The sequence below is a fragment of the Sebastes umbrosus genome, chromosome 5 (assembly GCF_015220745.1).
Source record: "Sebastes umbrosus isolate fSebUmb1 chromosome 5, fSebUmb1.pri, whole genome shotgun sequence".
Taxonomy (NCBI): domain Eukaryota; kingdom Metazoa; phylum Chordata; class Actinopteri; order Perciformes; family Sebastidae; genus Sebastes; species Sebastes umbrosus.
Genome location: NC_051273.1, coordinates 8,815,199 through 8,842,660, shown reverse-complemented (window position 1 = coordinate 8,842,660; position 27,462 = coordinate 8,815,199). Strand labels below are relative to the sequence as shown.

At 41.4% G+C, this 27,462-nt stretch overlaps 1 protein-coding gene across 11 annotated transcripts in view; it reads left to right on the top strand.

Annotated features, from left to right (window-relative positions):
* Window positions 1-27,462, top strand: part of lrp8 (low density lipoprotein receptor-related protein 8, apolipoprotein e receptor) — a 203,244-nt gene that overhangs the window by 159,089 nt on the left and 16,693 nt on the right. For 6 of the 11 annotated variants that reach the window (XR_005206860.1, XM_037769254.1, XM_037769248.1 and 3 more), the window contains exons 10-16: window positions 5,861-6,032; window positions 10,002-10,226; window positions 10,862-10,980; window positions 12,599-12,738; window positions 19,559-19,700; window positions 23,346-23,498; window positions 25,968-26,384. Coding sequence is in view for 10 of the 11 variants with exons in the window: in XM_037769254.1 (XP_037625182.1) it covers window positions 5,861-6,032; window positions 10,002-10,226; window positions 10,862-10,980; window positions 12,599-12,738; window positions 19,559-19,700; window positions 23,346-23,498; window positions 25,968-26,384 (1,368 nt within the window). In the remaining variant the exon portion in view is untranslated. The remainder of the gene's footprint in view (window positions 1-5,860; window positions 6,033-10,001; window positions 10,227-10,861; window positions 10,981-12,598; window positions 12,739-19,558; window positions 19,701-23,345; window positions 23,499-25,967; window positions 26,385-27,462) is intronic. The other 5 variants (XM_037769251.1, XM_037769249.1, XM_037769253.1 and 2 more) reach the window with 1 other exon arrangement.

Here is a 27,462-nt window from a genome sequence, read left to right as displayed (position 1 = left end):
TGAAGTTAAGGCTGTTATTTGTGCTCCTATCTCAGTAAAACACAATGTCATCCTCAAGTTACACGCAATGGCTTTTTTTTCCTGCATTTTCTACGTGCAAGTTGAGCCTGTGCAGATGATTGAATGACAATAGCCAACCTCTGCTCTTTGTGTTCTCCGGCGTACAAAGAGTGCATTTCATTCTAATCCTGACATGTAGTTTCAGGCTCTGCAGATTAATTTCAGAGTAATATGCAACACTAGCAATGCTAATTAAAAGTAAAGTCCCAGATCGGAGTCGTAATGCGTTCCCTCCTCTAAGCTGGTGTTCGTGAATGTGTGTTGCGTGTTTGTATTAGTACGTGGCAGCGTCCATTAAGTCCCCTGAAGAAAGCCTTATTGCACTTCACTAATTGCATTCATTGTTTCTGTGTTTTACACCTTTATGGGTGTGATGCCACTCAAGGAGTCGTCAACTTGAGTTATTATTATAGAAGAGAGAGAGAGAGAGGAGTGTGGGAGTTACTATGCATGAGAAGGATGGATTCACAAAGTGGCAGTTTCTTGACCAGTTAAATTGTCTATCCTACATAAAATATAGTTTATGCAAAAGCAGAATAGAACAAGTATGTTTCTGTGGTGCTGTTCCTCATTATTACCATTATTTTGTCACAACTGACCATGTCAACACATAAACAAAATTACTGTAGCACCATTTCTAGAGAAAATGTTCTGCCAGTATCCAAATTTGTATTATTTTATCATTATATAATATGCTTAATAAAATGAAACAGTTAAAAGACGACCTATTATGCTTTGGTGCTTTTTCCCCTTTCCTTTAGTGTGTTATATACTGTAGTTTTTGTGCATGTACATGAACATTGAAGCATGTAAACAACCCATAATATAAGTATGCACCTGAAAAGAAGCGTAGCAGGTCCTCTTTAATGCTGCAACTATAACTTCAATCGCTGCAATAAAAACAAATTCATACTAGAATGGCACTCGGAGAGCGCAAACCTCCGCCAAGGTGCGCAACTTTAAAAACAGATCACAGCTCACAGCCGGCGGTACCGTGAGGTGGTCGGCTTATTATTAACACGGTGTGTTTCCGTGTAACGTATCGGCGGATGCCTCTCTCATTCAGCAGCCTTGTTATGTCTGTATAACGTTACACAATGTCGTCTCTCATCCCGTCATCTAGCGCTTTTGTCTTTCTCACCGCGGACGGCCAGCAGCTCCAGCACACACATCCACACCATGGATGTATTAAGAGAACCCACACACGTATGTCTCTGCTCGAAGAAGGCGGGGCCATGCGTCATCAACGCTTCATCAGTTACACCGCGCATCCGTTATACCCTCTGGTTTTAATGCTCAGGCTGATTGGAATTCTTAAAAAAATTAATTAAAAAAAGTAATTTTTGATCAATTTTGAGGTAAAAATTGGGGTAATTTGGCAGTAATTGGGCAGTAATAAGAAATTTCAAATAGGCTACCTGCTAATTATCACCTAATTACCATGAAATCTGAGGCCCTGTAAAATGAAGTGTTACCTAATATTTTAATAACGCAATTAACATCCACATACACACGACAACTAATTTACTTTTTAATGACGGTACATAAACTGAGACCTTTTAAGATAGTCAAATAAAAGTTTAAGAAAAGTACAGACAGGAGTGAAGATGAGGAGGAGAAAGATGTAACAGCATGGAATACATCGCAGGTACATAAAGCAGGACACGCTGTCACAACGATGCAGAGGAAATTTACAAACTGCCTGTGGACCAAACTCTTGTTTCCTCCTCTTGTTCCTTGTTGTCGCTCTCATCTACAGTGCAGTGTACTGGGGGCTTAACCACAGTGCCAAGAGCAATTTTTTTCCACACTTGACAGTTTGAGCACACACTTTTCAAAATGAGTTTCAAGCAGTGGTCAGATTTTCCCCATTGTCAAAAGATTTTGCCATGGGACCCAAAGTGATGTGGAACACTGTCAAACCTCGTCTCAGAAGTTTTTCCTGCAGTCTTAAGCTTTTAATAGACAAGCACACAACATTTTATTCCGTCTGTCTGTAGGAATGTCGGTAATATTAATCCAGAATGCAAATTTACACGTATATATTTATCATTTATCGTGTCTTTTATTCTTTCAATGAACTATCACGACTTACAATGGTCACAACTTTGGTGCGCAATTATTAGAAGGATTCTCTGGCCTTCCAGCAGAGACATAATGAAGCGTTATATAACTTGCTTTGTCATGAGGAATGCTAGCAAGTAGGATGACTTTTTGGCTTTTGACAGAAGGTTCATTTCTGTTCCCAGCTGCAGCATCTATTCATCATTATATAGCATAGTGTGTATGACTTAACAAGCATGGCTGACCCAGATATGTGTGTCTACCTCCAGACATAACATCATCCTAATAACCTTATCCACACTGGCTGCTCCTGAACATCCCCATCATCCTGCAGAATTTCATACCTGGCTTTGGTCTGACCTTTCCGTCTGTCTTTATGTTCTTACTTTGCACCTCCACAACATAAACATCTTCTTTGGTGCAAATCAAATCAATGTGCCCGCGGTGGCTGACAGCATTTCCCCAGCCCGTATTTATCTTTTCTCTGCATTATCTTAATTGGCTAACGGGGCAGAGCGGCCCCGAACTGGCAGTGCAGATTAAAATATATCTAGGGGACGCTGTTCTTGTTAAGAAAGCTGACTGTTGCTCTGCCGGGATACACTGAGGAGGGATTATGTTGCGCTTCTTTTTGATGGCATCTCTAGTGTCATGCCCTGAAGAAAACAGTGAGTCAGCTTTTTTCACTTTGAGGAGGACATATTGCTGCGACAACAGCAGTGATGAGGGATAAGAGATGTTGTCTCGAAAAAGTGAGTCAGGAGGATTGATGAAAGAGAAGTTGGATCCATCTCTGTTCTCATTATGTACATGCTGCAAAATGTTCTCTTTTTCTCATCCCGTCTTTCTCTCTCTTCCACCCTACCCACCTCACTTTCTTTCCTCCACTGTCATTTGATCTGTTAATGTCTTTTCCTTCTTGCTTCCTTCCCAATTACATCCTCTTACTCTTCATTTCTCCATGACTCTAGCTGCATCCATCACATTTGCTTGTGCCTCGCTCCTTCTTGTTTCGTTCCTCCCTCTCTCTCTCTCTCTCTCTCTATCTCTCTCACTCTCTCTCTCTCTCTCTCTCTCTCTCTCCCTCTCCCAGCAGGTGAAATTGATGGTTTCAAACCTAGTAGTCAGAGGAAAATGATTGGATCCAAACAGTAGTAGAAATGTAATATTTTCTCCCTGTGCAGTAGCCCGTATTAAACCAGGGCTGAGGAAACCTATTGAGAGCTGGTTGGCTCTGTGTGAGTTTGTGTGTGTGTACGTACCTTGTTACGTACGTTTCTGCTTTACTGGTCAGTGTGGAGTGGAGAGCAACATGACAGATAGGAGAGAGAAGTGAAGATGAAGTAAAGAGAGATAAAGATAGAAAGGGAAACCGGCACACAGAGGTGTCTCTACCGTATGCAGCACAAATTAAGATATATTTTTTGTATCTGTGTGTACTAAAGAGGGAGTTGACCTTGTCAACTGCCTGGCGATTATTCAAATGCTTGACTCACCTTCAGCCTGCTGAAAAAAGGTGCCCCAGGTAACTGATGTGCCCGCAGACAGCACGTATTATACTGTTGAAGAGAACCCAGAATCACACTTTTGACAAGCTGTTGTACTAAAAATAGAACGATGTGTCATGTCTAGTTGTTGGGCTACTTTATCCACTTGCACATTGTGCTTTGTTATTTCATCTAGCAGCAGGACACACACTCACATACATACAAACTCTTTGAGTGGATGTGTCTTTTTTAAGGCTGCTTTGCTTTCAGTTAGGGCCACCTCGCATAATACATATGCTACTTTTCTGCAGAGCATAAGTGTGTGAATAATTAAGCGAACAGCATTATGTTGTGTCAAAAAGTACTCTGTGTGTGTGCAGAATATATTGTTTCTTTTAAAAGGTTAATTTGGATGATTTATTTATGCTCACATCATCAAAAATACATGTGTTAAGAACCTTAATAGTACAAATGCAATAAGAAAATAGAAATAAGAACCAACACTCAACACCGGCTATGGTATCTTTGTAGATGAGAGTATGTTTGGGTTTTTAACAGTGCTGCTGAAGTACATGTGAAGGGCAAAAAGAACTGGAGCACACTTTTGCAGCCTTTAATTCGTTGAAATTCTTAGTCGACTAACACTTGTACGATTTTGTTGACTAATCGATTAGTAAAAAACAGAGTTTCTCCACAAAGAATCGCACAAAGAAATGTGCTCATAAGTTTCTTAGAAATAAGTCATTCAGAATGAAAAAAAACATAAAAAACGACTAATTGACTAAAGAAGTCTTATAGGACCAAAACGACAGATTAGTCAACTAAGGAGCCGTTTACATATAGTGTCTAAAAATGCGTGGAAAATGCCAGCCATGCCGCTTTCATCCTTTTATCCAAAGTGCTTGGGAGGTTGTGCTCCTGTCGCTTCTGCCGTTACTAAGCAACCAAAACATGCGTGCTGCGATGACAATAATGATGAAGTTGCCGTAAATTAACAGCAAAACTGGCTAAACTAAACAAAGTGAAAACAAAGATAAATGCATTTCCAGCACTGTAAATCCCCCACAGTAGCTTTACTGCTCGATTTCTCTGTCAATTTGGCTGACCTTTCAACGGGATGTTGTGATGTCCTCGGACAGAAAGGGTGAAGCTAGTCCGTGAGACAGATGGTAAAGCTCTTGGTAGCCCTGCACTGGAATGATTGACTTCTCCTCCATATTTTTACCGTAGACTGATCTGAAACCGTACGGAAGAAAGAAAAGATATCTGCTGGCAGTGATTGGTTGTTCCTCGTCACATGACATGCAGTACGCGCTGCTGTGTTGCAAAAGTATAACTATTCTCATCTTGGGGCGCAGCCTTGGCGCCCTGATAAATAGGTGCTTGGGAACGCTCCAGCGTTGCTCTCGCTTTTGAGTGTGCCTGCCACGCATCTACATTGACAATAATGGATTTGAGGGTGCAAAAAACGCGGCATGTGAACGGCCCCTAAAAGGGGACAGGTCTAACTTCAATAGTGCAAACAGACCAACATTTTGACACCACTGTGTCTTCATCACAGTCATGGCAAATACATATATAGCCAACAACATAAAGAGGTGTATAATTGTCATTGGACAGTTGGTTGAACTGAATTTCAAATGAATTGGATAATGGATCCAAGGGCAGGAGTTGTCATGGCTAAGGGATATGTCATGTCAGCATCACTGTTTAAAATATATTTTTTATATCAAGTCAACATCTTTGATAATTTCCTGGTCTTGTTGATGTGGTAACACATGACAGCACATAGTTAAATCAAGCTGTACTGCCAGTGAGCAGCAGTAGCAGGAAGTCAATGTGACCTTGTCTGTCTCAGGCTCAGGAACAGTGTGGATTGCATTACATTAACAAAGATGCAGGTATGCAGGTTCACCTTTCAAATACAGCTTTGGGATGTGGGCTACAATTTATGTGTCATTGTCAAGATCAGCAAATGTTTCCTTGTCACGTATACACTATAGCACACTTATGATTGACAGTGTTACAAATGGCCCATGTCTAGTAGAGAGTGGTTTGAGAATGATAAATTAAACTCTTTTGGGGGTTACTATTGTAGGTTGATGGCTGTCAGGGGTCTCCACATATCTCCTGAGAGTTGTGGCCTATCTAGTGTCCAATCTCGCCGATGTCTAGGTGTAAATAAATGGTTCCTTCGGGAGACGTGCTCATGCAGGATTGTGACGTGAATGTCTTTTCTGCTCCATCAGGAAAGAGTCCATACCTGATGTTCACCAACCGCCATGAGATCCGTCGCATTGACCTGCTGAAGAGTGAATACACGCAGGTGGTTCCCACGCTGAAGAACGCAGTGGCCCTGGATGTAGACGTGTCCACCAACAAGATGTTCTGGTGTGATCTGTATCATCGTAAAATATACAGGTAAACACACAAACACACACACGCACGCACGCACGCACGCACACGCACACGCACACACACACACACACACACACACACACACACACACACACAAACACAATAAACATTACATATAATTTGTGTGATGTTTGCCATAACATGTGATGCAAGTTTGACATGAAAACATGTCAAAAGTGAAAACACAAGTATTTATTTGGACTACCAATGAAGCCTAAATAAAACCATGAATGACACTGTACAGAATCAGGACTTTAGGTGTTTGGAAAATGCTCTTCCCTCTTTCTTCAGCCATTCTGTCATTCTGTTTCTCCTCTATACATCCACCTTGTCTGCTTCAACTTGTCACACCTCTGGTAGAGAGGCAGAGAGACACCTGGGGGCCCTGTGTGTGCGTGCATGCATGTGTGCGTGTGTGTGTGTGTGTGTCATCTGTCAGGAAAAGGTGGAGCTGTTTGTCCTTCACACACAAACAGTAGGTGCACACACACAAATACACAAGCTGTAGGTATATCATGACTGTGTGTGCGTGCGTGCGTGCGTGCGAGTGATGGCTGGCAGGTAGTGGGAGGGGCCCTCTATCATCTCAGCTGAGCCATATGCTCCCTCTAATTTCACTGCCTCAATAATCACCACCATTACTCATCTGCACACACACACACACACGCATACTTCCACATAAAACTCATGTGTGATACACTCAAGGGCTTGTGACAGAGAAAGGACAAATTAACTCATTCGTCATGATGAACTCTACTTTGGAAGCAGCAAATAAACACACACACACAGACACTTTGAATGGTCAGCAACAAGTGAGTTTGTACAGTTAAATATGCTTACAGTTGTTCTTGTTATGTTTTTTTTAAACTTAAAAGTATACCATCGGCTCTGTGTTGCATGATATCATTTTGAAGGACTGCCATACAATCTAAAACTCTCAGTTTACAAGTACCTTTTAGATCATCTGCTCCTTTTCATAGTTCATCTGCTCCATAGTTTTAAAATCCCCAAGGCCTTGTTAAAGATACAATGCACGATGCTACAGTACATAACAGCTATGTCACAAGTGCTAAATATGCATTTATATTTTGTCTGGTTCCATATCTCTCAATTGCCGCCCACATCTACCCATTTGTTCAGCGATTAGCACAGGTCTGGTGCTCGTTCACGGCTGTTTCCCCCAGTTAGAGAGACCAATCAGAGTTTTATCAGCAGCATTAAGAAAGGTGAAGTCATCTTCCATCATAGCTAACTTGCTACCAATCTACATCCATTAAAAGATAGTGACAGAAAAATGATGAGAGGTGGTAGGGGGATCTATTGGCAGAAATGGAATATAATATTAATAAGTATGTTTTCTTTAGTGTATAATCACCTAATAATAAGAATCGTGTTTTTGTTATCTTAGAATGAGCCGTTTATATCCACAAAGGGAGCGGATCCTCTCTTCACGGAGTCCAAACAAACAGACAAACCAAACACTGTTAACTTACCTGTTATGGCCGGAGTTGATAACGTTACTCACTCCCGTCACCGCCGCTCTCTCTCTCTTGCTTCACCAGTCACTTCCCATGTACAAACACACTCTACGCGCTGGCTCTGCTCCAAGAGAGAGAGGGCCATTCGCGTTTTCGCGTCGACCATCATAGCTCTCCAACACGCTTGGCACACAGGAGAGGCTTCAGTTGGTTGCAATCTCCTCACTTCACCACTACATACCACCAGATCTACAACACACCGGACCTTTAAATCGATATATTTCTTCAATGTTTTTGAAAAATATTACGTAAACTGCTCTTAGCAAATGCTTATTCCCTGTCTTTATTACTTGGTTTCTCATATATAATGTGTCAAGAATGCTTTCCTAAGGATGTGATTAATCGCACACTTTACTTAAGCAACTTACTCTCCAGTGCAGTACTTTTCCTTTGATAAGGAGCAGTGTACCAAATAGAAATAGCTGTGTATTTAAAAGTGATTCATCCTCATTGTCCCTCACTGCGACGGTGTGGTTTTCCAGACTAATTCATAGTGATTAGCAAGATACGGGTCGATGACTTGTTAACTTCTCCCTGTGATGGAGATGTCTGTTGCAAACAATAATACAGCCAATTAAAGATGCAATCTGCTCAGTGGTCTTGGACTCATCTGTCTCTGTCTTATTCTTTACACCAGTCTGCCCTCTATTCATCCCTCCAACCTGTTCATCTCAGTCTATCTGAATATGTGTAACTAAAAACAAGGACGTAATGAATAATTCCAATACTCTGTGACAGGGTGGTATGTTTTGTATTTTTTTTTTTATCCCACACTTGTCAGTCATTTGCAGTTCTTAAATAGACCACTGTTGCACTAATAACATGAGGGATTTCCTCCAGTTTGCTCCAGACCTCATTTTAATTTCCAGTGTGTGAGACAGGTGTTATAAACTCTGGGACACAAGAGAGATGCTTTAGATTATCCATCACAAGACAGCAGCAGGCTAACTTTCCCCCCATAGATGAAGATGTCTGCAAAGCCAATTAACAACACAAGCTGCTTCCAAGTCCCTCACTCATCCATCTCCACCTCATCCTTCGCTCCGACTACCTCATCAGCCTTTAGTTAAGCTGCTCTGCCCTTCCGTACTTTGTTAGAGAACTGTAGGCTATAAGATAACAAAATAGGCAAAACTATTTCAAATCAAACAATTTCAGTCAAAATAACATTTGTTATATCATCTAGGGAAAAAGCTATACTTTAGATGATCCTAGGTAGGCCTCGCTGCCGCCTTCAACCTGCTCTGGCAGGAGGTGGAGAGCTCTGTGCCTGACTGCATCATGGATGTATAAAGAGAACCGGATACAGCGCTCATTCTTATGAGAGTTGCTCAGTGGAGCCAAAACGTCTCGACCGCCGATTGCCCGGATTATCCGGCGATCTTTCACATCCATTGGGCCCATAGAGCAGGCGCAGTAGCGTTTCCTTTAACTCCGCCGCCCAGCCCTCGCTCCAGGGTCTCATTCACATGAACAGAGGAAGGGAAATAACTCTGGATTTGGCTATTAGTGCATTTTTCAACTTTGAGGATTGAAATGAATTAATGGTTTAAATAAGGGCTATTCAAGTGTTCATACTGGGAAGTTGATTTACTTCAAAAAAAGATATCTGCTGATTTTACTGACTCTTTCTCAATGTAAATCTATGGATAAAAAATTGTTTTGGGCCCAATGGCATCAGGTGATGGACACAGAAGTTGTAGTACCGCCGTTTGGCCACTACGGAAATTTGCTCTTCCTGGGGGCTTGGGCTGCAGCGGCAAAAATCCAATCACAAAGGTGTGTTGAGGCAATGTGTACTAGCCAATCACAGCACAGTAGGGTGGGACTAGGTGGAAAAAATTACATGTATGGTTTGCCAACATGTGACGACGGGGTGCAAATCGAGACGTTGCGTTTCCCTAACTAATGACAAGGTTGTCTTATATTGTCTTGTAGTAACGTAGTGAAGACAATAATGTGCTACGACTGAAGATGTTGAGGAAGGAAGGGAAATGGGGACAGAAGCATGGGCAGAAAACAACTGGGAAGCAAGGGGAAAATGGAGAGAGATTGAGAAAACAAGAGACAGAAAGATACAGAGAGGTAGAGAGTGAGAGAATCCGAGAAAGGCAGGTTGTATTGTGAGCTCCTGATAGATAAAGACAGACTCTTTCTCCCTGGGAGGTGCTGTTTGGTGGGAGGCCTTAGGTTTGAGTGGCCCTGACATAGCATTATCTAGAGTAAAGAATACCTGTTCCCATCCATGTGCAACTAGTATCTAAGGCACATACACAAGTCTCTCTTCACAAGAAAGGGAGACAAGAAATCTAGCAAAGCACAACTTGTGTGATTGCCTCTCTTTTTCTGCTTGCTCCTAAATTACTGGGTATCTCATGATTTCCACAACGCTGATTGTCTGACACGGCTCTTCTTGTTCTCTACAATCCACCAGCGCTTACATCAACAAGGCCAGCGACTCGTCGCAGCAGGTGACTCTCATCGACTCGCTCCACTCCCCAGAGGGCCTGGCCGTCGACTGGGTCCACAAGAACATCTACTGGACCGACTCTGGCAACAAGAGCATCGCCGTCGCCACGGGAGACGGCAGGAAGAGGAAAGTGCTGATAGCCACCGAGCTGAGCGAGCCGCGGGCCATCGCGGTGGATCCGCACCAAGGGTGAGTGGGGGAAGATTTGGACAGATGGACAAGTGTAAGAAGGTGGCAAAGGAGTGTAGGGAAGAATGGAGGCCAGACAAGCCTGTGGGTGTTATTGTCATTGTCCAAGCCAATGTTATTATAGAGAAAAGAAATTTTGTCTAAAAGTAGGCTTTTTACCAACGGTATTTGCAGTGCTGCGCCCATCTGTTAGATTAAGCAGCTTAACAATTATTTGCAGATACGACGTGACTCTATCTACTCTTTCTGCCTTTCTCTCGGGTGTCTTGTGTTCCCAAAAGGACCCTTTTCACAACTCTACAAAGACTACTGTAGCATGAAATGCATGCAAATGAAGCCTAGACATTTAAAAGTTTCCAGTACCAGCAGTTTTGCACAGTATCTTCTTTCCTTTAGTGTCTTCGAGGCCTGTTTCAGAAGTAAAACTATTTGATTTTGTGGATAAAAGGAGATAGCGAGTCAGACAGGGACATTGTGTGATAGAGTAGATTCAGCTGCATATTAGTTGTCTTCTAAAAATTGACTATGACACATGAAAACCTGTTCACTGCTCCTGAAAAGGGGCTCTTTGTATCTGTTTGTTTACTGAATTGTAGCCGTCCATGTCCAATTGGTTTGTATGTGTCTTTCCACAGGTTTATGTACTGGTCAGACTGGGGAGGTCAGGCCAAAATTGAGAAGGCTGGGATGAATGGAGTGGACCGACAAGTGTTGGTGTCCGAACACATCGAGTGGCCCAATGGGATCACCCTGGGTAAGGAAGGACAGAAAACAATTATCTTTGAACATGCATTGAAGAGGGCAGAGAAAACTTTAGGATGATACAGGGACAGGGAAATCAATCAGCTCTGATAAACAAAGTTATAATGCTGATATTGCTTTTGGAGAGAGAGGGAAAAAAATTGTTGAGTAACTACAGCACAAAGAAAGAGACAACTGCAGAGGGAAAGAAACAAAGAGACAAACAGCGAGAGCTCAGGGAAGAAAACAGTCTATGGGTGCTGCAACCCGTGAGTAGCTCTTATTGTTATAGCTCAGTTTGTGTCTGGCTCTCATCAATCAAGCCAGCGAACACGGCCCTCCGAATTAATAAGCCAGACGCTCCGCGCCGTCAATACCTCCCATCATCCCTTTCAACTCCCTCCGCGGCACCAGCCAATTTCTCTCAGCTGCCCTTGCCCGAGGAGAAAGAGAGGCACGCTGTTGCCACACTCTGTGGAATTGAGGTGTCACTACATCTGTATGAAAACAAATTATTTCTTAGAGTAAGGGGAATGAGAGAGTTGGAAGCCGCTGTGGAAGAAGGGGTGGATTATTTTCTCTTGGTCATTGATTTCATACAGAGGCGGTGAACAGAACAGTTGATTGTCTGAGTCAAGAGGGGTGAAGTTGTGAATGAAAATAACTCTGTGGTTTTTATGTTCTTCTTTTTTATGGCATGATGATGTTGAATCAGTTCCTTTATAAGTTCAGTCAGCTTACTTGCCTATTACTGTACATACTATGCATGTGATCAATATGAACATTTTTGGACTTCCTTATCATATTAAAAGGGAAATCACAGTGTTGTTACTGCCAGTATTGCACCAATCTGGAATAGTTCCCGAATTTATATTTAAAAAAAATATATAGTTTCACCTGAGGATTTAGCAGCAGTTTGTCAAAAACAAAGTAATTAACCTTTTAAAAAGCACAGCTAGAAGATTTTTTTATTAACTTCAGATGATAAATTAATGTCCGTACTTATAACCATTTCATTTGAGTTTCATTAAATACATATAAAGCAGTTTTTTTTTATTCTCCAGCACTGTTTTCAACTTAGTATACATTTATGTAGTAAATTGTTTAATAAAAATGCTTAATTTGAAAGGAAAGATGTGTAAAAAATACTTAATTGCAATTCCTTATTCATGCACGTCTGGTAAAAGCAAAGTCATACTTGGATTATGTCCCTTGCTGTTCCAAGTCACCCACAGGGTTACTTTGTGATCCATAGCAAGAGCACAAAAACGGAGTCCTAAAGTAAACAGCATTGGGGACCATCACATGGTGATAGAAATGTAAAACAGCAAAGCGTTCCTTTAACGCAAGTCCAGCAAGACTAATCAATTTGCTCAAGGGCACGTACATTTTCCCCCGCAAAGAAGTCAACCGGCAATATTACAATCACATCTGTGGTTTCTCAGCGCAGCCGTCATGTCAAAGAAGATTGATGGTGTGGCTACTGGGCCATTACATTCATATACCTCTCACCCTAGGCCTTTTCTCATGGAATGACCCCTCTCTCTCTCTCTCTCTCTCTCTCTCTCTCTCTCTCTCCATCTCTTCCTCCTTGCTGTTCTTCTTTCTCTCTTCCTCCTCCATCTTCTCAGACTTGTCTAACAGGCGTCTCTACTGGGTGGACTCCAAGCTGCACCTGCTGTCCAGTGTGGACCTGAATGGGGACAACCGCAAAGTGCTGCTGTCCTCCCAACACCACCTGGGACACCCCTTCGCCCTCACTGTGTTCGAGGTATGGAGATTAAAAAACAGCCACAGAATCAGTCCAACCAGTGGTAGCTTTAAATCTCTCAGTATGCTGATTATTTGTTTGCACAAGAAGTAAAACTTACCTGTTACCCATGTTGAGATCAGTTGAGGAAATACCAAGTCACAAACTTTCTCATTTTACAGCTAAACAGTACACTACAAGATGTTTCTGAAAACATTTGAGGCGAGAAATAGGCATTACAGTAACAGAATAGATTTTTTAAAGCCTGAAAACAGAGCCATGATGAGGTGCAGAAGTCTAGTTTTCTCTCAGAACACTTGAATTACAATATGCTGAAAGGTTATTATGGAGTTTTTGCCCAATGATGCCAAAAACTTTCTGCCTACTGCAGCCAAATATCCAATCTTGGGTATTACTGGTTTATACCGGCAGTCAAGCACAGTCTAACACGGTCTAACATTTTAGCATTTTAAATATGCAAGAGCACCACTAAGGTATTTGCTTTATAAAAATAGATTCACCCTCCCTTGTTCAGCCAAATATGAAGTATCTTATTTCAAGAAAATATCAGGCTAATAAAAATAGAAACACAATTTGGCGTGCAGGTAAAATCAGTTTAAAACCAGTTTGTTTGAACAGTATAAATGAAGCTGGGCACAATATTAAAAGCAAACAAGGGAATGAACCTCAAAATACAGCATAAATATATATTTATTTTCAATTTCCCACTATGGGACTTGGCATGGATCGCCTGCAAACACTTGGCAGTGTTTGTAGGAGGTCTTTAACTGAAAGGAAAACAAGATGCTAACGTCCTTATTTGACCTCCAAAGGTAGATAGACGCAGAAAAATAGGTCTGTCCTCACTTATCTCTGCCTCGTGGGTGACACTCCTCATATCTTGTTTGTTGATTTCCATCTTGGCAGTGTATTTTTAGATTTTCCCAGAGCCAAATTTAAGCATTGGACATGAGTTTTTGCTGTTATTTTTATCTGAAGTTGCTCGTAACTTCCTTGTGTGAGAGATTGACTGAGAATAAAAGAGAGATGGAGATGTTTTAGAGGTATTGTAGCAAGATGAACCCAGAGAGGGAATCATCTTCTCAAGGGCTGACCAGTGTAGAGACACAGTAGAGCACAGCAATCGATGAAACTAATTTGGGTTTATTTATTGAAGCTGGAGTGAGTCAGTCTGTTAGAGCCCATCAAGTATGGATGATGTGGAAGGTGAAAAAGAGAAGCAGAGCGAGGAGGATGAGGGAGGCGAAATGCGATCAGTAGGAAGTGCTTTCTCCATTCCTCTCTTTGCTGCACACACTGTGATGATGAGGAGCAAAGGGAAGAGGGAACATCCATCATGTCCAGCTGAGTGTGCCTGCATGTGTGCTCGGATGTGTGCGTAAGAGGGAGAAAACCAACGTTTCAGGCAGGCAGTGAAAGTTCATCCCTGGAGATTTATAGCCCTCCGCTCTTCTGGTCTTTGTTCTGTTCTGGTTATGATACAGACCAAATTAAAAATCCTTTAGCGGTGCAGCAGATTGTCCCGCTCCCAACAGACCGATAATGGGAAGTTTGTTTCATTGGAGTTGCCTGGTTCGAGTTGTGAACTGAAACACTGAACCTTTTTTGTCCATTTAATATAGTTTGTGTGGAAATGAGCCTCAAGGGAGCCTTTTTGACTCAGGGTCCTAATCTGTGTTAAACTCCTTACTGGGCCAAGTTTAGCCCAGTTGTGTAACATGCCATACTTTACACCAGATAATAGTGTAGCTTTTGTTGACATGGAAATGATGATAAAAAGAATAATGGATATATCAACCCCTCATATTCCTGAGTGATACAGTGAATGTTAAAGTCAGTGTTGATGTACTTAAGTTTCTTAACACTGCAGAGGAAAGACACAAGTGTTCCTATATCAAAGTCTGAACACGGCGCCTCTAAACACACACATACAAACCCTTCCAGTCAGTGTCCACCCCCTACTTCGACATCAAGCCCTGAGGAAATCTAGATTGCAGAGGCATGCAGAGAGTAATGTTTTTCTCTTTCTGTGGCTTTAGTATCATTGCATTACTTTCATTACTTTTTATCCCCCTCTTAGAGGAGAAGATGGGATGAGTTTGGCAATGGCAATAAACACAGTCAGGAAGAAAGAGACATAATGGTGCTCGTAAAGCTCCGAAATAAAATTCCAACACAGCAAAATTTGAATTATTTAGTGAGCTTATTCATATATCATTGGTCATACATGTTTCTCTCGCTCTGCTTCCGCGAGTTTGCCAACGGTCAGTTAGCAAACTCATTAGCTTGTAAGCTTAGCTTAATCACTAATGAGACAATGAGTTCACACTTGATTCAAAAGATGTATTTGTACCATTGACCTCTGTCTCATAACTGTCGACAAACCATTGCTCTTTTGTAGAAGATTTTTCCTGTGACACTGGAGGTTATATAAATATGAATCTTGCAACACAGTTAATAAGTTACGACCAGTGGGCTACCTCCGGGTCTGAAAAGTGAAGCCAATGCTGAAGTGCCCTAAACTTACTTCCTACTTACTTACTCCTACTTCTCACTTGATTTATTCCCTCAGTAAACATTGTAAACATGAGTTTATGGTCTCAATCGCTAGTTTCAAGTCTTCTTCAATACAGCATGATGTTCATTTAGTAAATTATGGTCCCATTTAGAGTCAAAGCAGGGTCTGCTTTATGGCGTAGCCACCTTGTGATTGGCAGGTCTTAACCATGGCGTTGTCCGGTCTGGGAGTTGTCCGTGTTTTCGTCTTACAACTTTAACCCTTTCACAGTGTGTTATCTGTTCATGAAAGTTAATTGTAACATTTTGGTCACCTAAAAATGTCTTATTCAGAGTTCGGTTGTACTTAGTTCCACCCTCTAGTGTCACTTCTGGTTGCAAAAAAACAAGATGAAGACAGCCAAAATGCTGAACTCGAAGGCTTCAAAACGGCAGTCCACAAACCAATGGGTGACATCACAGTGACTATGTCCTCTTCTTATATACAGTCAATGGCTACGACGCACAAATTTGTAAGTCAAAATTCACCAAAGTTAAGTTTCGCCTCCCTGAGCAGATTGTCTGATTGTGATTAATCCATTGAAATAAATTGATTTCACCACGAAATGTTGTCATCCTGATGTGTCCAGGCCTTTAAAGTATAGTCATATTTGCCCACAGTAAACAAAATTGCATAGCACCAGCACCAAAAAAGGATACAAAAAGTCTGACGTAAACAGTGTGGTTTTGCTTGTCAAAGTCAGCCAGAGCTGGTTGGTACTGACACCAAAACAGGACACACATTCTCGAACTCAGTCAGTCAGACAGGGATCAATTAAATGAAGTAAATATTGAGACTGCAGCGTGCATGGTCACAGCTTTAACAGAATAGTGAGGAAAATGTCGGTCAATCTGTCCACACCCACAGTCCAGATAAAAGGTCTAATCGGCTAAAACAACTGGAAACACCTGTGTGGGTGCACCATGCATGTGAAAAAGGATTAAATAATACTCGTCTGCAGCTTAGTGGAGATTAACACAAAATGTCTCCTAACGTCATTCGATTCCTACTCTGATTCAACACCAAGCCTACATTATTTTTTCATAACTTGGGCTGATTCAACAAAGAAATCCGAATCAAACCAGAACAATCAAAGGCTTCAAAAGTTGAGTGGGTTGGCTTTGTTTGAGCTTTCATTTGTAGTTTTCTGGCATGACATCTAAGTATGAAGGATGCACCCGAAGCGCACCAGTCAAAAAGGGCCCAGCATTTGTCGGAAGGTTCTTCTGGGACAAAATCATGACAAAATCATCAAGGGCTGTTCTCCCCTTGACCGTAAGACGACTTCACATCCATTTAGACGTATCCCCTTGACAACCGCAGACAGACGCTGACAGCTCTGACTGAAGTGATGCAATGTCATGTTCAGGAGAGTTTTTTGCGCGTGTGCATGTGTCTAACTTCTTTGTGTAGAAGATTCACCTTGATCTTCCAATGACCTTCTCGGGTCTCGCGGTGCAGTTTGAAGCTTTCAATGTGAGAAAAAGTGACAGATGCAGAGATTGACAGTAGAGAAATTGAAAGAGAAAAACAGACTGACAGAGACGGAGAAAGACATCCACAGAGATAGAAGGGCAAAGGGAGAGATGGAATGATAGATTTGAGTATTGTTCTATCAACACGGCTGATATTTGTCTTTCATTGTTTCAGCACTGCTGTCATATGAGTAAAGGTTATCTGAATCTGAGTGTGGGGGAGATGGAGAGATAGAGAGCTATGTGAAAGATGAAAAAGGAGAAGGTGGGAGAAAGGTTAAATCCGCTGATAACCCAACACAAATGGAGAGTGTGGATTACAGCACAAAGGAACACTAATACATATATATACACATACCAGACAAGTCTGTTGGACCCCTACAGGTCCTTGCCCTTTACAAATACCATACAACTGATAACACAACCTCAAACTAATGAAAAAAACACCTATCGGAGCCGTCATTCCTGTTTCATCTTCCTGTCTCACACTCACCTCCTGAATTGTCTCTTCATCCTTTTTTTTAACCTTCCTGTGATCTCAACGCCTCTGTGTTTCCTCTCACTATCATTTATTGTGTTTTTCTTAATTGATGTGTGTCTGCGGAGATGGAGCAGTCTGCAGTTGCCATGGAAACCAAGTGCCATAACCACTTGTGCGGCGTATCCTGTTATACTGTAGTATCACTAAAGAGAAATGGGAGGAGGTGTTAGAGAGAGGAAGGGAAATTGAGAAAGAAGCTAAAGTGAATGATCTCACAGTTCAGGGCTGGCAGTATTTACTCCTTTATTTCTAAAGAAACAGTGGTATTTGATTTTTTTACACAAGGAGGGGGCGAATTCACAAAGAATAGATCCCATCCGCTGATGGCACCATGAAGTGCGTATCATTTGCAACCGTTATCTGCCCCCTCTCAAGGTCCAATTCACAAATGATATTGCGCTAATAATATTGAAGCACAAACGCGCCCGTAAAGTTTTTTGTCTGATTACAATTATCTATACGGCAATGTATAAATGCTCTTGAGGCCAATGCGTCGGTTGTGAGGGATGAGAGTCAACAAGCCCCAACGCGCTGAGTCGATTCGGGCCGGGCTCAGGTCGTACTCAGGCTCATTTTACTTCTCTCTTTTCATTGTGCCCATATAGCGGGCGAAATAATACATCATTAATGAGGAAAATATTAATTACATTATCTTATTTGAGGAGATTTTTGAGACATTTTTTGAGTGTATTAAATACCTGCTGCAATCCCACCGTAGCAGAAAAGATAGATGCTTCTTCAAGAGATTGAAACAAACTCCTCGTGTAGTACGGCAGCTTAGTCAGAACACAACTGTCCAGTAAATGGTAAATGGACTTGCAATTATATAACGCCTTTCTCGTCTTCCGACCACTCAAATCACTTTACACATGTCAGCACTCACCCATTCACACACACATTCATACACTGATGGCAGAGGCTGCCATGCAAGGTGCCAACCTTCCCATCAGGATCTAATCTAAATCCTCATTCACTCACCAATGGCCTTCGGGAGCAATTTGTGGTTAAGGACACTTCGACATGTTGACTGGAGGAGCCGGGTATCGATCCACCGACCTTCCGATTGGTGGTGTATTTGATCCATTTGGTCCAGTAACATTTGGAAAATCTAGAAGAGCCGCATAAGTCTAAGACATGTACGCTCTCAACCGGCTTGGCGGCGTGAAGGACTTTAGTGTGCATGCTTCATTTGCCCATGAACACAGAAGCGTGAGGAAGCCTGTGAAAGCTATTTTGGTGTATGCGCCCAGAGAGCAACATTCATAGGACTGAATGTGGTGCCATCTTTGAATGCGGTATCCACTTCTCCTTAACACAGCCATGTTACTGACATATTGTACACCCAACCAAGTCTCACTACTTCCTGCTTTGGCACTGAGCATAAACTGAAGTTTATTTACCAGGGATGTTTTTCTCAAGAGGTTAAAATATGTTGGGGTTTTTTTTACTGTAAAACACTTTTTGGTGTTTTTTCAACTGTGCGCTGAGAGGTTATTTTGACTCCAAAAGATGCTTCTTCTGTTTCATTAAATTGGTTAAATTCAAATTATAATAAAGATGACTAAAAAATACAAATAGCAGAGAATACCGCTTCCACTTTTTTCATCAGTTGAAATGCTATATCAGTGTTGTATGTCCGTTACTATATCAGAAAAAAAAATGTTTTGTTTTCATCAATACAATCGTTATCCCTTCACAATCTTTAATTTCCAGCTCTATTGAGATTTCTCACAAAGCGAAAACTATTGCCAAAAGTATTATTGGCTCAGCATTAGTTGATTGTCAGGATTGAGTGCTGGATGCTCAAAGTGTCAGAGGATACCGTTAAAACAAACAGCACACTCCCCATTACAATATAAGTTATTCAGTCTGTTTAAACCTCTCCTTGATTAAAATGCAGTGTTTTTAACCTGACTTCAATAAGTAATGTTGTAACCTTCAAACCTTTCATTTCTCATATGCCTCCAATTAAAATTTAATTAAAGTTACCCCAGGCATAAAACATCTCTTTAAAATTAGTCTCTCCTGTCAAGCAAATTGTAAATCAACAAACATAAATATAATTAAATGATGTCTCTGAAGAAACTGATGAGTAGAGATTTGATCTTTGGATATTACAGCTTTTATTTTTTGAAACTTGATCCTTCATTTTTTAATGTTTATAGATTAAGGAGAGTGAAGGATTCAGTGGCTATAATGCATGTTTGTATTTGTGTTTTAACTCTTTCTCTCTATCTTTTCATCCAGGATCGTATATATTGGACAGACCTGGAGGACGAAGCGATATACAGCGCCAACCGACTGACGGGACACGATGTGGCAAAGGTGGCAGAGCACCTCAACAACCCCCTGGACCTGGTGGTGTTTCATGAACAGAGGCAGCCCAAGGGTAAGACATGCAGCAACAACGATATGATGTGGACATTTATGGTGCTTTTTTTGTTTCTCGGGCGGTAACCAGGGCCGGCTCTAGCCCTTTTGGTGCCCTAGGCAAAATTCTGATGTGTAGGCCTCCCCCCAGCCAGCTCTAGGGTTTGGGTTAGGGTTCAATCCCCCACAACCAGCACCCTGCAGATGTTGGTGCCTTGGCAACTGCCTATATGGCCTTAAGCCGGCCCTGGCGGTAACTTGTTGAGGAGCTACAGGAGGCAGGCTTGCATTGCAAATTGGACATCATGGGCTCTGATCATGCGTGCTCCATGTTCCTTTCTCATTGGTGCATCCTCACACAATTCCCAGCATAGCTCCACCTAACTCCACCCTGAGCAAAGGTATAATCAAAACAGAATAAGTTAAAACCAGTGGGAAAAAGCGGGTCTGAAAAGTGAAGCCAATGTTGAAGTGTCTTAAAGTTGCATTCTTTCTAATAGCCAGCAGGGGGCGACTCCTCTGGCTGCAAAAAGAAGTCTGATTGTATAGAAGTCTATGGGAAATGAGCCTACTTCTCACTTGATTTATTACCTCAGTAAACATTGTAAACATGAGTTTATGCTCTCAATCACTAGTTTCAAGTCTTCTTTAATACAGCATGATGTTCATTTAGTAAATTATGGTCTCATTTAGAGTCAGATGGACCATAAAGCAGGGTATGCTTTAGGGCGGGACTACCTTGTGATTGACAGGTCGCTATCGCGGCGTTGTGCTGTCTGGGAGTTGTCCGTGTTTTCGTCTTTTAACTTTAACTCTTTCACAGTGTGTTTCAGTTCATGAAAGTTAATTTTAACATTTTGGTTGCCTAAAAAATTCTTATTAAGCATTCGGTTGTACTTAGTTCTAGCCTCTCGTGTCACTTCTGATTGCAAAAGAACAAGATGACGACGGCCAAAATGCCGAACTTGAGGCTTCAAAACGGCAGTCCACAAACCAGTGGGTGACATCACGGTGACTACGTCCACTTCTCATATACAATCTATGGTTAAAACACCTGTGTGAGCGTGTGTGAATGTTTGCTCAGTGTTGGTCAGTCAGGTATAATGAATACTTAATCTAAGTGCCGACCCAAACAACAAACTATAACCAAATAAAAATCCTTTCAACATAGCACACCCTGGTAACAAAGGCCTGAATTATCCATGTATAGACCAAAGCATCCATTCATTAAAACTGTCTAAAATAATAAACAAATAATCCGATGTGTGTGATTAGATTGATGCGTGCGCTGTGCGTGTCAAATGATGTGTTTTGATCTAGTATTTTTCACAGGATGGATGCTTCCCCAGGTGTGCGAATGAACACCTGCGAGTGTGTGTGGTAGTTAAGCCTGTCTGTCTGCGTGTGTGTGTGTGTGTGTGTGTGTGTGTGTGTGTGTGTGTGTGGGCGTGTGCGTGTTTGACAGTGTGTACAAGCAATTTGCTGGTGTGAGTCTTTGTTTTCATGCTTTGTTTTCTCCCCTCGCTCACAGCTCAAAGCAGTCTTGTCTGAGTGCCGTGGGGAGCTAATTGCATTCTCTCATTAATAAATCAAGAGTTCTGCTCAAAGAGATATCACAGAATTAAGCATGTTTTTTCCAAAATGCCAACAAAAGCAAGGCTGAGAACAAACCAGGCCTAACTAGGCTAAAGAAGATTTACTGAATGAACTAGCCGCCCTGTGAAGGCACTAGTAGTACTGATAAGTGAAATACTCGATAAAATGTGACCTTGAGTGAAGCAATTTGCGAGGTCCCTTTGTTGCAGTGTTTTATCTTTCTCTTTTGCTTTTTAAATCAATTTTTTTCCCGTCAGAAAATATGCTAATCCAAAGAAAACCTAAAAGGGAAGATCATCACTCAATGATTTGCTGCCACAATACACCTCCACACATGCTGGAGCCATATTTGTTGTCTTTTTTTTTATTATTTATCTATTTATTTTTTGTCCATCCACCTGTTTTCATGTTTTAGTTGTTATTCTAGACCTGAACGGAGGCAGTGCAGAAGAAGAGAAGGAGACACTGAAGCTATTGCAACTTCAGAACATAATTTTTTCAAAATTGAATCTCACTTCCTTTTCTTCTACGGTCTGTCCTCATACACTTCCTTCTCATCTTATTTTATTTCTTTTCCTATTGCTTCCTTTTCTCTCCCTCTTACAGCCTTTCTGCCCCTTTCTTCCTCCAGTATAGAATTTAAATGAGTTGTCATAATGTGTCTTTGCATTTCAAAGACTTCCTTTTTTTTACCCAAAGAGCCTCATTTTGTTTTTTAATAATGAAGGCAGGTATATATAGAAGATATTTAGAGTTTAATTTAGACAGCTGTTGATATTACATACTTGATATGCTGAGATACTGTACACCGAGCACAAACGTATTCCCAGTTTATCATAGTCTCACTGTGTGTCGTGAGTGATGTTGCTGCTTCCCCTGATTGCTGATGGTTCCTCTGATGTGCTGCTCTTTAAAACTACGCACAAGTCAGGAGGAGGAATCGACCGCGACCTGACCTATTTCTGCTGCTTCTCCCACATGACAAGAGTAGCAATATTTTTTCCATAACGCTGAGTCTCGGGTTGGGAAACTACATGTAAATTTTTCATTTGAGTGCGGAGATTTAAAAAAAAAAAAAAGAAAGTTTAGACACTCTTGCTTTAACCTACTGTAAGCATCTCTTCACTGGACCGGTAAAGAGGTTGTGGAATAAATATAGGTCCCTAAATAACACTGTAAAAGGTGGTCCCTCCATCTATTTCATGTTGTTTTTCAGTATGTTACACCAGTGGTTCCCAACCTGGGGGTCCTGACCGCCACTAGGGGTCGCCAAAGCTTAACGGGTTATTCTTTTTAAAGTTTGGATTATTGTTTAAGATATTAACTTTAAAAAATATATCACAGGATAAGGGTACAGTGAAGACCTGAACACAAGTTATATTCACAGAGCCGTCACTCTCTGTTAAACAGCCTCGTCCTGCATTAGAAAAGTACGCAGTTAAAACAACCAAAGAGCTGATAGAACAAGCGTCAGGGAAAAGCAAACACTGAATTTATCAAAAAAGAAAGCCTATTAAGTAGAGACAGAGAATTGTATTAAAAGATCCTAAAGATAAAAGGAAAACTCATCTCTTATGATGCAATATTCACAGAAAATAATCTGCTCAAAATCCATCCAAATTGCTTGTTTTTAACAAACTTCCTGCAGTTATCGCTTTTGATTTTTTTTTTTTGTGGTTTCATAAGAATATTGTCCATACCAGTCACCAGTTTAAAATCAGCTCACTGTAACTTTGTATATTTTTGATGCTGACTGAGACCCAAACTGGGACTCTGTCTTCAATTCTTAATAGGCTTTTCCTCTTAACTATTCTGGTCTACTGTACATGTAAACCGCTGTGCTCATCACCCTGGAGCTGACATGGGATTTCACTTTACAGAACATGTGGAGAAAGCACCAAATGTTTATAAAAAGTCATTATTGACGGTTTTCAATACACAGTAAGGCTTCAAAATGTGTAAAGTAAAATCAATTTATTTCATTTATTTGTGAGGGAAAATGTACAAACTAGTATTTGCCCATCCCCTCTTTTTAATCCTATTTTTATTTCTGCTTGTGTCCCTCAAGCCCCAGATACCTGCAACATGGGCAGCCTGCCTAACGGTGGCTGTGAGTACCTGTGCCTGAAGGCTCCGCAGATCACAGACCACTCTCCCAAGTACACCTGTGCCTGTCCTGATGGCATGGAGCTGGGACCAGACATGAGGCGCTGTGCTATAGGTAAGTCGGTCACACTCTGAAGCCAATAAATCACAGTGCGGGAGCGCCTCATCATTAAAGGGATTGTGCTGAGGAATGTCTCTTGAAGTTTACGACGCTGTAATCACAGTGACATGATGGAGTGCCGGGGCCATACGGATATTAAACTGGGCTCACTCAGCACTGCTAAAAGGAGTCCACATCATGATTAAGTATTTATACATATCTTTAAATAAATGTTTCGCTTGAAACTATTTTATTGGTGGTATATATATACATGGTTATACATGGATGGCTGTGGGAAACATTTTCCATGCCATCACAGGCTGAAGGAAATACTAATAGGTTATTTATCAGTCTTGTATGATGGCTTGAATCTTGGCCTGTCATTTCAAATATGATTTAGGTTCTGCTCTCACCACAGCTGGACCAAGACCAACTCATATCTTTATAGGTTTCAGTAATAGAGTTGTAGCTTCACATTTGGATATTCCCACATATGCCCTGGAGTGTAACATTTGAGGTGATCTTCTGAATCCTTTTAGCATTGCCAGTAAAATATATACAGTAAATGCTAAATATATCAAATACAAAATATAATATGAAATGTGTATTCTTGCTAGTGGTGAATTTATCTGCTCTTATACACAATAAAGCTTTTATATTCACACTCCTTCATATTTATATGTGTCTCAAATAAAATCAGCCCAGGCTATTGACTATTACAACTTTTATCCAAATCCAGTGTTCACCAGTGTCACCCTTCAACAATGCAAAACGTTAATTATGATCGATTCAAAAGCCAACTCCTTCAGAGGTTTTCATAGCTGTGCCTAATGTAGCACTATCTTGGGAAGCGGGCCTGGAATTTTCCCAGCACACCTCCATTATTTCACCGACCTTATTTCCCCCGCTCAGCCATGAGTCCCCAGCCTCTACAGTCACCACATTTGTTATATTGTTATCCTTAATAGACCCGTGCTGTTTTGCATTTCATGTTGGCACAGGTGAGGAGGAAGGAGCTGAGAAAGAGAGATGGTGATGTATGTAGGCCAGCATAACAGGAATTCCTCTGAGAAAGGACGGGAGAGGGAACATGGCCATTGAGCGTGCACACACAGAGAGAGAGAGAGAGAGAGAGAGAGAGAGAGAGAGAGAGAGAGAACATTTGCACATTGCACTCACAATTTTTGGACTTCCTACTGCAGCACAAATCTTTCTGCTGAGCTCTTATTAAGGTTTGATAAAAATGCCCCCTTATATTATGTTCCTCTTTCTCTATGCTTTATGACTCTTTTGGAGCAAAGCCTTATCAGTTTTGCAGCAACCATAACTGTATTTGGAAATGCCCAATCAAATTACAGTTTTTATAATGTCATTTGGTTGTCTAATGTCACAAATGGAAAGATGTCGATGGTGACCTGTGCATTTGTGTTATATACAGTATTGTGCACGAAAAGGTGATCAGAGACAGAGTTGGAGATGATGAAAAGATGCCCGTTAACTTGAGCTACACACCTTATATACATCATTCTCCCTGTGCTACAATGCTTATCATTGCTGTCCCTGTTTAATAAACACACCAAAAACATGAGTTTTTAAAAAGGTGGTGATAGCTGATATACCCTTACTGTACCTTCTAAGCGAAAGCAGGGGTTCATCAGCCGTGTTAGCCACAGAGCTACATTTCAGTATTGAAAACTAGGACAATGAGAATCAAATATTGTTATTGTTGTAAAACGTCTATTATCCAAGTGAATGATTCTAAGCATAACAAAAGTGATTATTGAAATTGAAGAGTTTGGTCTATCTAATGCGTGATTGCTTTGAAAATCAGTTGAATTACCTTATTGCACTGGTTACCAACACGGGGGTCTCAACCCCCATTAAGGGTCGCCAAAGCTTCACGAGGGGTCGCAAGGCCTTCTTGATTTTAATGGGTATAAGACAAGTTTTTAAAACAAATATACAGTTGGCCTCAGCATTTCATTCACAAATCTAAAAGTATGGATTATTATTTAAGATTAGATTAGACAACTACGCCCTTAAAACAACCAAAGAGCTAATAGAACAATGGCCAAGCGTCAGGGAGAAGAAAACAGTGAATTTGTCCAAGAAAAAAAGCCTATTAAGTAGGTGTGATTGTTTAAAAATTCCTAATAAAAATAACAGGAAAACTCATCTCTGATGCAATATTCATAGGAATAATCTGCTCAAATTCATCCAAATCACTTTTTTACACAAACTTCTTGCAGCTATTGTGTTCACTATTGGGTCAATTGTGCAGTTTATCAATTGTTCTGTGACATTATTGTTATGCATTGAATATAATATGAAATATCCATAAAATATCACTTAGTCGGGGATTATCAGATTACTCAGTCATAGGAAAAAGGTTGGGAACCACTGCCTTACAGTATATATGATTTTGCGTATAGTTGCAAGTAAAACCGCAAATACTTAAATACTTTACCTGTTTCTCTTGTGCAGTCCGACCCAGAACAACCACAACAACTGCTCCAACCACCACCATCACCACCACAGCTCCCACCACAACCACTACAACAAGCGCTACAACAACGAGCATAACTGTTAGCACCACCACCACGACTGCCCCTACTACCGCCCCCACCACCACCACGACCGCAAGCTCCACTACCACCTCTGCTGCTACGACACTCAGGCCCACAACCAGACGCTTGACATCGCCCGCCCCTCCTCCGCCCCCCAGGAGAACCTCTACGGAGCAGCCTCGAACCCCCGTCGCCACGAGTACAGAGACGACCAGTTTCAGCAACACACGTCGGACGTCCACATCCACACACACACCTCTACTGGGCCCGGTGGCCCCCAACAGCATTCAGAGAGAGAGCAACGCCAACCTCTCCCACAGAGGTAAGGATCACGGTGAGCAGGGTTTGTGGATTGCAATGTGAGTTTGTGTGAAGTGAGTGTGTGCATACAGTGTGTGTGTGTGTGTGTAATGCTCCCCTGCCATCACTACCGGTACCACTTGCCATTAAAGCAGCAGGGAGCTGAAAACCACTACTTACATCATTTTCATTCCTCTTTCTGGCTTCTCTTCCCTTTCGTTTCTTTGTCTGACCATCTGTCTATCTAAAGTACGTCCTCTGCTTTTCTGTCTCGTACACACTATACTCACTAGTGTATCTCTCGGTCCGCTTGCAGTCGGTCCCCCATGAGCAGCGTGTAACAGAGCTGTCAGAGCTAACAAACGACAGACCCCTCCATTCTCACCTTACACCTCTCATCACTCATCCTCACTTTCTGACAGCCTCCCTCTCTCTTTCTTTGTGTTTTTCTCCTGCTCTCTTTCACTCTTCTCGCTCTCTAAAAACTGGCAGCGTTCTTCGTTCTCGCACTGATCGTGCTTTACTGACGCGCCAGGAAAATACCGCTTTACAGTTTGTTGCCCAGATAAATAATGACAGCAGCAACAAAGCTTTAGGAAACAACGTTAAGACTTAAATTGCATTTGGAAGAATCCTTTGTACCGCGAAGCAAAATTGATAAAGCACTGCGCTGCACACCACATGCTGTTCATGATGTTTTTTGTTGCAGAATTCTGTGTTTTAAGCTTTCTGTTTAATACTTTGTGGCCTTTGCTATATAGACATTAACATGAGATAATGGTAACTGTCAAACTGCCAAGGCAGCTATTTGCCCTCAAGTCATTTGTTCCTTAAAACAGTAGAACGTTAAAAATCCTCCAAATTGCCTTTTTAAGTACTGACTTTTTATTGAAAGAAAGTGTCTAGAAATGTGGACGTGTGCATTTCTTTTTGTATGTTTTACTTGCTCCAATCAGACCAAAGCAGGAGACTAACCGTAACGTGAGCAGACCTCTTGCTTTTTATTTTGGCGCCATGTGCGTGTTAGCTGCGTCTCCTTTAGAGGTTCGAGGTGTCTTTTTTCGCGATTCACAGCAAAAATAGACGGTGAAAATAATCTTTTGATCGTATAT